This window comes from Bombina bombina, chromosome 12 (genome assembly GCF_027579735.1).
Source record: "Bombina bombina isolate aBomBom1 chromosome 12, aBomBom1.pri, whole genome shotgun sequence".
Taxonomy (NCBI): domain Eukaryota; kingdom Metazoa; phylum Chordata; class Amphibia; order Anura; family Bombinatoridae; genus Bombina; species Bombina bombina.
This window is the reverse complement of record NC_069510.1, coordinates 124,779,531-124,791,672: the sequence shown is the minus strand read 5'-3', so window position 1 is coordinate 124,791,672 and position 12,142 is coordinate 124,779,531. Positions and strand designations below refer to the sequence as shown.

Here is a 12,142-nt window from a genome sequence, read left to right as displayed (position 1 = left end):
ATCGTTCATTTGTTTTCAGACAGACAATGTCACAACTGTGGCATACATCAATCATCAAGGAAGGACTCACAGTCCTCTGGCTATGAAAGAAGTATCTCGAATACTGGTATGGGCGGAATCCAGCTCCTGTCTAGTTTCTGCGGTTCATATCCCAGGTATAGACAATTGGGAAGCGGATTATCTCAGTCGCCAAACGTTACATCCGGCGAATGGTCTCTTCACCCAGAGGTATTTCTTCAGATTGTTCAAATGTGGGGACTTCCAGAAATAGATCTGATGGCTTCTCATCTAAACAAGAAACTTCCCAGGTATCTGTCCAGATCCAGGGATCCTCAAGCGGAAGCAGTGGATGCATTGTCACTTCCTTGGAAGTATCATCCTGCCTATATCTTTCCGCCTCTAGTTCTTCTTCCAAGAGTAATCTCCAAGATTCTGAAGGAATGCTCGTTTGTTCTGCTGGTGGCTCCAGCATGGCCTCACAGGTTTTGGTATGCGGATCTTGTCCGGATGGCCTCTTGCCAACCGTGGGCTCTTCCGTTAAGACCAGACCTTTTGTCGCAAGGTCCTTTTTTCCATCAGGATCTCAAATCCTTAAATTTAAAGGTATGGAGATTGAACGCTTGATTCTTAGTCAAAGAGGTTTCTCTGACTCTGTGATTAATACTATGTTACAGGCTCGTAAATCTGTATCTAGGAAAATATATTATAGAGTCTGGAAGACTTACATTTCTTGGTGTCTTTCTCATCATTTTTCCTGGCATTCTTTTAGAATTCCAAGGATTTTACAGTTTCTTCAGGATGGTTTGGATAAAGGTTTGTCTGCAAGTTCCTTGAAAGGACAAATCTCTGCTCTTTCTGTTCTTTTTCATAGAAAGATTGCTAATCTTCCTGATATTCATTGTTTTGTACAAGCTTTGGTTCGTATAAAACCTGTCATTAAATCAATTTCTCCTCCTTGGAGTTTGAATTTGGTTCTGGGGGCTCTTCAAGCTCCTCCGTTTGAACCTATGCATTCATTAGACATTAAATTACTTTCTTGGAAAGTTTTGTTTCTTTTGGCCATCTCTTCTGCTAGAAGAGTTTCTGAATTATCTGCTCTTTCTTGTGAGTCTCCTTTTCTGATTTTTCATCAGGATAAGGCGGTGTTGCGAACTTCTTTTAAATTTTTACCTAAGGTTGTGAATTCTAATAACATTAGTAGAGAAATTGTGGTTCCTTCATTATGTCCTAATCCTAAGAATTCTAAGGAGAGATCATTGCATTCTTTGGATGTAGTTAGAGCTTTGAAATATTATGTTGAAGCTACTAAGAATTTCCGAAAGACTTCTAGTCTATTTGTTATCTTTTCCGGTTCTAGGAAAGGTCAGAAGGCTTCTGCCATTTCTTTGGCATCTTGGTTGAAATCTTTAATTCATCTTGCTTATGTCGAGTCTGGTAAAACTCCGCCTCAAAGGATTACAGCTCATTCTACTAGGTCAGTTTCTACTTCCTGGGCGTTTAGGAATGAAGCTTCGGTTGATCAGATTTGCAAAGCAGCAACTTGGTCTTCTTTGCATACTTTTACTAAATTCTACCATTTTGATGTGTTTTCTTCTTCTGAAGCAGTTTTTGGTAGAAAAGTACTTCAGGCAGCTGTTTCAGTTTGATTCTTCTGCTTATATTTTCAGTTTTTTTCAAGATTTAAACTTTATTTTGGGTGTGGATTATTTTCAGCGGAATTGGCTGTCTTTATTTTATCCCTCCCTCTCTAGTGACTCTTGCGTGGAAGATCCACATCTTGGGTAGTCATTATCCCATACGTCACTAGCTCATGGACTCTTGCTAATTACATGAAAGAAAACATAATTTATGTAAGAACTTACCTGATAAATTCATTTCTTTCATATTAGCAAGAGTCCATGAGGCCCACCCTTTTTTTGTGGTGGTTTTGATTTTTTTGTATAAAGCACAATTATTCCAATTCCTTATTTTTTATGCTTTCGCACTTTTTTTCTTATCACCCCACTTCTTGGCTATACGTTAAACTGATTTGTGGGTGTGGTGAGGGGTGTATTTATAGGCATTTTGAGGTTTGGGAAACTTTGCCCCTCCTGGTAGGAATGTATATCCCATACGTCACTAGCTCATGGACTCTTGCTAATATGAAAGAAATGAATTTATCAGGTAAGTTCTTACATAAATTATGTTTTTTCGTCCCTTCGTGCGGACAAGGCCCAACGCAAACAGCCCGCCGCGAAAGTGAATCAGTCCAAGGACACTTGGAAACCAGCTCAGTCTTGGAATAAGTCCAAGCAGAACAAGAAGCCCGCCGAAACAAAGTCAGCATGAAGGGGCGCCCCCCGACCGGTCTCCAGGCCAAGTAAGGGGCAGGTTATCTCTCTTCTCAGAGACCTGGTTGCAGGATGTTTAGGACCCTTGAGTTCTGGAGGTTGTCACCCAAGGATACAGGATAGAGTTCAGATCTCATCCGCCTAGGGGCAGATTCCTCCGGTCAAACCTGTCTTCCAGACCAGAAAAGAGAGACGCCTTTCTAAAATGTGTGAGGAATCTCTCTTCCCTTGGAGTAATTGTACCGGTACCCCCAGCAGAAAAGGGTCTAGGGTTCTAGGGTATTATTCAAACCTTTTTGTGGTTCCAAAGGAGGAGGGCACGTTCCTCCCAATTCTGGACCTAAAATGTTTAAACAAATTTCTGGCTGTTCCATTGTTCAAAATGGAGACGATCAGATCTAGTCTGCCCCTAGTTCAAGAGGGTCAGTTCATGACTACAATAAACTTGAAGGATGCTTACCTTATTGTGCCAATCCACAGGGACCACTTCAGGTTCCTGAGATTTGCATTCCTGGACCAACATTTCCAATTTGTGGCCCTTCCCTTTGGTTTGGCTACGTCCCTGAGAGTCTTCACAAAGGTTCTGGGGGCGCTAATTGCAGTGGCCAGATCCAGAGGCATTGCTGTGGCGCCCTATCTGGATGACATCCCAGTCCAGGCGCCGCCGTCCAGTCTCACAGAGGATCACTCGAGGGCTCTTCTTCTTTTGCTCCAATCCCACGGTTGGAAGATAAACTCAGGAAAGAGCTCCCTGATTCCCAGCAACAGGGTGGAGTTTCTGGGAAGATTGCGTCCACCTGTCTTGCCCTTCAGTCCTCCTCCAGTACCTCGGTGGCTCAGAGTATGGAGGTGATCGGGCTCATGGTGTCCAGCATCGGTCATTCCATTCACCAGGTTCCACCTCTGACCTCTTCAGTTATGCATGTTGAGACAGTGGAACTGCGATCATACAGACCTATCCCAACAGATTTCTTTGGACGATCGGACGAGAGAATCCCTCTCTTGGTGGATCCGTCCGGAACAACTGTCCCTAGGGACATCCTTCCTGAGACCGTCCTGGGAGATTGTGACCACGGACGCGAGTCTGGCAGGATGGGTAGCTGTCTGGGGTGTCAGGATGTCAGAGGGAAAATGGTCTTGAGAGGAGTCTCTCCTATCGATCAATATTCTGGAACTTCAAGCGATCTGCAATGCTCTGAAGGCGTGGCCCCTACTGGGGTCGTTCAGCTTCATCAGATTCCAGACAGACAATATTACCTCGGTGGCTTACATCAACCACCAGGGGGTGACGAGAAGCTCTCTGGCAATGAGGGAGGTTTCTGGGATATTGGAATGGGCAGAGTCCCACAACTGCTCGCTCTCAGCAATCCACATTCCGGGTGTAGACAACTGGGAAGCGGATTTCCTCAGCAAACAATCCTTCCATCCGGGGGAATGGTCTCTCCATCCTGAGGTGTTTGCGGGGATTTGTCACAGATGGGGGATGCCAGAGATAGACCTCATGGCGTCCAGACTCAATTGCGAGCTACCCAGATAAGAGTCGCAGTCCAGTGATCCCCAGGCAGAGCTGATAGATGCCTTAGCGGTGCCTTTGGGGTTCACCCTAGTTTACATATTTCCACCGTTGCCACTTCTTCCTCGTGTAGTGGCCTGCATCAAGCAGGAGCAAGCTTCGGCTATTCTGATTGCTCTGTTGTGGCCGCGGAGGACGTGGTTTGCAGATCTGGTGGGGATGTCATCTTCTCCATGGAGGTTACCCTGTCGCATGGATCTGTTGGTACAGGGTCCCTTTCAACATCAAAATCTAGATTCTCTGAGGCTGACTGCGTGGAGATTGAACGCTTAGTCTTGGCCAAGAGAGGGTTTTCTGTGTGATTGATACACGTTCAGACTAAGAAGCCAGTCACTTGTCGCATCTATCATAAGGTGTGAAGGACTTACTTGTCCTGGTGTGAGAAGCATGGATGACCTTGGCACAAGGTTACGGTATCCAGGATTCTGTCCTTTCTCCAGGATGGTTTGGAAAAGGGACTTGCCTCAAGTTTTTTGATTGGACAGATTTTGGCATGATCTGTTTTGTTGCACAAGAGGCTTACTGATATTCCTTTGTTCAGGCGGCTTTGTCTAGAATCAGACCTGTTTTTAGACAGTCTGCTCCTCCCTGGAGTTTAAACTTGGTTCTGAGGGTATTGCAAAGGGTTCCGTTTGAACCTATGCACTCTATTGACATTAAGATTCTTTCCTGGATGGTTCTCTTTATGTTGGCTGTTGCATCGGCTCGCAGAGTCTCTGAGTTGGCGGCCTTGCAGTTTGACCCTCCTTATTTGGTCTTTCACGCTGATAAGGATGTTCTTCGCACTGGTTTGGGATTTCTTCCCAAAGTTGTGTCTAACTGTAACATCAATCAGGAAATAGTAGTTCCTTTGTGTCCTAACCTCTCTTCTCCTAAGGAGAGGTTGCTTCATAATTTGGACGTGGTTCGAGCCTTGAAGTTTTATCATCAGGCTACAAAGGAATTCAGACAATCTACATCTCTTTTTGTGGTGTATGCAAGGAAGCCTCTTCTACTTCTTTGTCCTTTTGGTTGAGGAGCATGATTCGATTGGCCTACGCGACAGCGTGACATAAGCCTCCTCAGAGGATCACGGCTCATTCAACTAGAGCTGTGGCTTCTTCTTGGGCGTTTAAGAATGAGCCCTCTATGGAGCAGATTTGTAAGGCTGCTACCTGGTCCTCCTTGCATACCTTTACAAAGTTTTACAAATTTGACGTTTTTGCTTCAGCGGAAGCAGTTTTTGGGGGAGAGGTTTTACAGGCGGTGGTGCCCTCAGATTAGGGTCCGCCTCTTTTGCCCTCCTGTTTTTTCACTCGGTGTCCTCTAGAGCTTTGGCATTTGTTCCCAAAAGTAATGAATGAAGCCGTGGACTCTCCTCCCCTTTAGATGGAAACCATAAATTTTGCTTACCTGATAATTTTATTTCCATCAAGGGGAGGAGAGTCCACGGCTCCCGCCCTTGCTCCGGTGGGCAGACCTAAATTTAGTTTTTGTTCTTTTGGCACCAGTTATACCCTGATATTTCTCCTACTGTTCCTTGTTCCCTCGGCAGAATGACTGGGGGGATAAGAGAAGTGGGGGGGGGGGGAGGTATTTAAGCCTTTGGCTGGGGTTTCTTTGCCTCCTCCTGGTGGCCAGGTTCTTATTTCCCACAAGTAATGAATGAAGCCGTGGACTCTCCTCCCCTCGATGGAAATAAAATTATCAGGTAAGCATAATGTATGTTTTACATGTGTTTTTGCGCATCCATTGTATTTAAATTACGATTTACGCTGTGCATATTTATTATGATTTATTCCTGTGTAATTTATGCATCTCCTTCCCATATGAAAATGCAGCATACCCCCCTTAGCGAGACCAGGTTTTCAGGTTAAAAAGTAGCTTTAGATAATTCCACCAGTGAAGTAGAAGTACTGGCAGCATTTTTATAGAGTCTCACCGGCCCAGAGAGCTTTAGATAATTCCACCAGGGAAGTAGAAGTACTAGCAGCATTCTTATAGAGTCTCACCGGCCCAGAGAGCTTTAGATAATTCCACCAGTGAAATAGAAGTACTGGCAGCATTCTTATAGAATCTCACCGGCCCAGAGAGCTTTAGATAATTCCACCAGTGAAATAGAAGTACTAGCAGCATTCTTATAGAGTCTCACCGGCCCAGAGAGCTTTAGATAATTCCACCAGTGAAATAGAAGTACTGGCAGCATTCTTATAGAATCTCACCGGCCCAGAGAGCTTTAGATAATTCCACCAGTGAAATAGAAGTACTGGCAGCATTCTTATAGAATCTCACCGGCCCAGAGAGCTTTAGATAATTCCACCAGTGAAATAGAAGTACTAGCAGCATTCTTATAGAGTCTCACCGGCCCAGAGAGCTTTAGATAATTCCATCAGGGAAGTAGAAGCACTGGCAGCATTCTTATAGAATCTCACCAGCCCAGAGAGCTTTAGATAATTCCACCAGGGAAATAGAAGTACTGGTACAAAAAAGAGAGAGAAGTTTGACAGTACCCAGCACTCACAAAACACTATATAATAACAGTATGCATTGAAACCGGATTGTGTCAAGAACTGAGAAAGCCGTGCTAGCGGCGAAATGTACATCAGGCAATGTCTGTGTGCATGAGACTTGCTAATTTGTGTTTATCTGGGACCTTTCTAAGCTCATATTGATGTGGCAATTGCCTTCCTTAATCAGTCATTTATAAACCGTTTCCTCTCCTGCTCTAAATACCAGTATTGCTCAGATTAGGTAATGTTGTTGGGGTCAATCCCCTTTTTAGATTAGCTTTAGAGCAATCCGTGTATTCTCTGAGCCCTGGGGGTTACGGTGTATTTGAACTATTACCCAGGGAAGTAATTCTGTTTTTGAAGTCTCACACACACAGTCCTGATCTGTTTCTTAATTTAAGTTTTAAATGTATGTCTCACATATTTATGTTATACATTTGGTACTATTTACCACTTTTTTATTCTATCATTAGTAAAAGTTACGTTTTAATAACCAGTTCTTGACACAATCCGGTTTCAATGCATACTGTTACTATATAGTGTTTTGTGAGTGCTGGGTACTGTCAAACTTCTCTCTCTTTTTTGTACCTATATATCTATCAGACAGTCAGCACCCCCCTTCTCCTACACTTCACCAGTGATACTAACTGGTATATAATGAATACTGAATAGATTATATATCTGCTATTATTTCAGCATACTATATTATGAAGGGGTTGATATTTGCTTAAACTAACACAGTTGCCACTATTTCAAGTAGAAGCACTGGCAGCATCTTATAGAGTCTCACCAGCCCAGAGAGCTTTAGATAATTCCACCAGTGAAATAGAAGTACTGGCAGCATTCTTATAGAGTCTCACCAGCCCAGAGAGCTTTAGATAATTCCACCAGTGAAATAGAAGTACTGGCAGCATTCTTATAGAATCTCACCGGCCCAGAGAGCTTTAGATAATTCCACCAGTGAAATAGAAGTACTGGCAGCATCTTATAGAGTCTCACCAGCCCAGAGAGCTTTAGATAATTCCACCAGGGAAATAGAAGTACTGGCAGCATTCTTATAGAGTCTCACCGGCCCAGAGAGCTTTAGATAATTCCATCAGGGAAGTAGAAGCCCTGGCAGCATTCTTATAGAATCTCACCTGCCCAGAGAGCTTTAGATAATTCCACCAGGGAAGTAGAAGTACTGGCAGCATTATTGTAGAGTCTCAGCAGCCCAGAGAGGTTTAGATAATTCCATCAGGGAAGTAGAAGTACTGGCAGCATTCTTATAGAATCTCACCAGCCCAGAGAGCTTTAGATAATTCCACCAGGGAAGTAGAAGTACTGGCAGCATTCTTATAGAATCTCACCAGCCCAGAGAGCTTTAGATAATTCCACCAGGGAAATAGAAGTACTGGCAGCATTCTTATAGAATCTTACCAACCCAGAGAGCTTTAGATAATTCCACCAGGGAAGTAGAAGTACTGGCAGCATTATTGTAGAGTCTCAGCAGCCCAGAGAGGTTTAGATAATTCCATCAGGGAAGTAGAAGTACTGGCAGCATTCTTATAGAATCTTACCAACCCAGAGAGCTTTAGATAATTCCACCAGGGAAGTAGAAGTACTGGCAGCATTATTGTAGAGTCTCACCAGCCCAGAGAGCTTTAGATAATTCCATCAGGGAAATAGAAGTACTGGCAGCATTCTTATAGAATCTCACCAGCCCAGAGAGCTTTAGATAATTCCACCAGGGAAATAGAAGTACTGGCAGCATTCTTATAGTCTCACCAGCCCAGAGAGCTTTAGATAATTCCACCAGGGAAGTAGAAGTACTGGCAGCATTCTTATAGAATCTCACCAACCCAGAGAGGTTTAGATCATCGAGCCCCTGGTGAGCCATTGACAAGAGGTATATAAATGTTTATAATTACTGCTTTATCTAAATCATGACATTTTAGGTTTTGTGTAATTTTGGCCCATTGTGTCATTACTCTCCGCTCTCTCTCACCAGTGCATCTGAAGGTCAGGGCCATCTGCTAATCCAGACTGTCAAACTGGCTTTTTCCATCACTAATAATGTGATCAGACTGAAGCCCCCATCTAGCAGTGTGACCCCCCTGGAGCAAGCTCTCACTCAGCATGGTGCGTACGTTACAAGTAGTCACCTAGTTTTTTTGTCCTGTAGGTGGTATCTCAAGACATCTGACAAGTGTCTGTCTCTGCCAACAGGTGCACATGGCAACAATCTCATTGCTGTCCTGGCTAAATATATTTACCACAAATATGATGGAGCTCTACCACGGCTGGCTATCCAGTTGCTGAAGCGCCTAGCTACGGTAGGATATTAGCCAAGCAGTCGCCATAGATAATGTGTAATTATTCGCAAATATTATCTAGGGAGCCTACATAATAGTATTGTTCTTTTCTGTAGTGTAAATATGTGTTACCTTTTAGAGTATTCTTTGTTTGTAGGTGGCGCCCATGTCCGTGTACGCCTGTCTGGGAAGCGATGCTGCTGCTATCCGAGACGCCTTCCTCAACCGCCTGCAGTGCAGCATTGAGGATATGCAGATCAAGGTCATGATGTTGGAGTTCCTCACTGTTGCTGTGGAGACTCAGCCTGGGCTAATTGAGCTTTTCCTCAACCTGGAGGTGAAGGAAACCAGTGAGGGGACAAAGGTGAGAAAGCATTTAGTTGTTCAGGGCTCCTTATTAATATATGATCTTTACCCTACCTTGGTATCCTTACTGAAGATGGCTTCTAGTGTTACCACCATACTGTCAGCTCTCAGGATCGTTTGCCATCCCTGCTTTTATTGTAACTTGTCATTTGTTTGCTAAATACCTTACTACTGTTCAAGGTATTCTGTAGGAAAGTGAAATCTGTTATGTTTAACCCCTTCGCTACTGGGAATTCAGAGAAAAACTTTGATATCCTGTAGAAAAGTGAAATCTGTTTAAATGCATAAATAAATGTGTATGGAAATCAGTGTTACATATGCAAGATAAAAGGAGAATATATTAGACTTTCTGGTAACGACAGAGACCCAACAAAATAAGCCTGGGCTTCTGTCCTTCAATGGGAGAGTTTTATTTCTTTTTTAAGACACAAGTCCACGGATCATCTTCATTACTAATGGGATATTCACCTCCTGGTCAGCAGGAGCAGGCAAAGAGCACCACAGCAGAGCTGTTAAGTAGCTCCTCCCTTCCCTCCCACTCCAGTCATTCTCTTTGCCTACATTAGTGATAGGAAGAGGTAAAGTGAGGTGTTAGATTAGATTCTTCAATCAAGAGTTTATTATTTTTAAAGTAGTGCCAGAGAGTGCTGCTTTGTTCTAGGGTGTAGCCGTAGTCCATATCAGTCTCTACAGAAGAACTTTTGGTGGCTTTAGAGCAATGGGAACTTGTGGGACATAATTCTCACTGCGCCTCCCATACATTTATGCTGCCCTTCTCCTGATAGCCTAAGCAAGATTACTAAGGCTTTATCTTTCTCCACAGGGCTATGGGAGGTAGATGACCTCTTAAACCTGCTGGACTGCCCTGCTGTCAGGCAGAGTTCAAGGTAAGTGCTGACTTTTTTATCTGGGTCAATAATATAGATCACAGAGAAGTGGAGCACTTTAATTAATCTGAGAACAAACTTCTACATTTAAAAGGAGGGAAATTCTGTGACAGCAACTTATTTGCAGGCACTGGGGCTAAGGAGATTGCTTTTTTACTTGGGGGACTTTTCCTTGGGCTGAGGTAAAAGGACTCAGTGGGAAGGTGATATTGTTTTGCACAGTATTTGGGCTAAACTTCAGGTGAAAAGTTTTCCTCCTACAGGGAGGCAGTAGCCACATTTGTCCCCAGGTTATGAAGGCTCAGTTAGTTTGGCTCCCGGTGGCGCAGTTGTTATAACTTAATGGCGACCGGGAGCTTCATGTTGGTTACGCCCACGATGGGCGGAGCTTCGGTGATGCCAGTTCTTTTGGACTGCGCGCTCTTTCTATAACGCTGCTCCGGTATTGGAGACTGGTTAACACTGAGGAACAGTGCTCACTAGCATTATATTGTACAATCAACTAATGTTACAACAAGAGTTACTGTTAAAAACTGTCCGGATTTTATTGTAGAACATAGGTTCCGGTCGTTTTTTTTTTTTTATTGAGGAATAAAAAAAAAATTACATCAACACGCCTCATGCGGATACAAATAAACAAAATGCAAAACATAAAAGAGGCATGTCATAATGGTTGTACAAAAAACAGCCTTAGAAAATGATGATATATTACAAAAGATAGGTGTACATTGAGAGTCCTCATTTTTTGGTTTTATAACTTGATAAACAACATCCCCTAGATGAAATAAAGCGGCCACTTTTGGGTCGCTGAGAACCAGGTAGAATTGAGGTGGGGAATGTAAGGAAAATGACACTACAAGGCCACCCTTGGACCCAGTTTATGGAATAAACATTTAAATTACAGACGAATGGTAAACTCCACTTAACTTATGGAAAATTTATGGGTCTGGACTGTCAAGGAGCACACAACCAAATATATAATTAACTTTTGACAAACTTGTCCGTTGTTTAGGGCAGAGGAATAATCTGTGGACCGGTTAGGTTACATTGTTATCTGGTCCTACCTTTATTATCTTGTACACGGTATATGGGTTACAGACTATGTAGATGTGGCTATAGGGGCACTATGGAAAGGGTTATGGCTAGGGTCTAATGTTTTCAGGCGGCTAAACGCAGTGAAAGTGAAATTGAAACAGTTAACATATTATTCAATAGTAGAAACACATATACACACTTATTTATAGACACGTATATAAATAACTTCCCAATTGGAGAAAACAAGTATAAAGAAAACCCATCATAACAGGAGGATAAATTTGGAAATTTCTATAATCTGTATGGCAGCATAACTTGTAGAAATGAGGCTATCCTGCTCAGAAACAATCAAAGGTCAGTCCAGGTATATGGAGATGGTCTGATTATACAACTATCTATGACAATGAATTAAAATGTGCAGATGTTGTAAGACAGACGGACAGACACAGATTGCATGAACACTGCGATTCTTCTAGAACTAAATCAAGCCATAAGTGAGTGAATAGCATTCTAGATTGGGTTAACATATTTATCTAAACGTCTAGGAGATCTAGAGTTAGTACAATTCTCCAACCTGTATCAGATCCAAAGGTGCTCCACAGTTGCCAAAAATAGTGAACTGTCCACAGTTAATATCGAACTCTGTAGAGGCTTAGTGACAAACACTTGTAAGAGGCAAAAATAAAAAATAAAATGGCACATACACCCTCCCAGAGGAACGCTGGGGCCCCGTGTGGAAGGCGTAGATAGGTATTCTGTCATTCAGCCGATCCCAGCTTTTTTACGCTGCAGGGAAGCAGAGCCATAATAGTGTTGAACGGAGTACCTAAGTGGTTGGCAGTAAACTGTCCCGTTGACTGCCATGGAGAGCGGTTTTAAAATTAACTCTAGCCAGGCAACCAGATGCTGACCGGAAAGTGCGGTCTCATAACTTATCAAGGATCGCTCTAGCTGTTGTTTGTCTTCTGTCTCTCGTAGAGGAGTTCCGGTTGCGATCATCATATCTACCGATTTTAGAGCCTCCTGGTTCATTGTCCCGCTGGATGAACCGGTCATGTGATCCTGTGTAGTGTCCCAGTCTACTGTAGATCCCCGGTCACAACTGAACATAGACATTATGTTTTCTTTGTGAACCTGTGGGTTTGGTATTGCCTGTGTAGGGCTAGTT

At 43.2% G+C, this 12,142-nt stretch overlaps 1 protein-coding gene across 1 annotated transcript in view; it reads left to right on the top strand.

The window, feature by feature from the left end:
• The window catches only part of NUP188 (nucleoporin 188), a gene marked incomplete in the record, with an annotated part of 235,410 nt that overhangs the window by 163,695 nt on the left and 59,573 nt on the right, over positions 1–12,142 (top strand). The window contains 3 exon segments of the mRNA XM_053696185.1: positions 8,383–8,513; positions 8,601–8,707; positions 8,844–9,050. Of these exon segments, the coding sequence (XP_053552160.1) occupies positions 8,383–8,513; positions 8,601–8,707; positions 8,844–9,050 (445 nt within the window).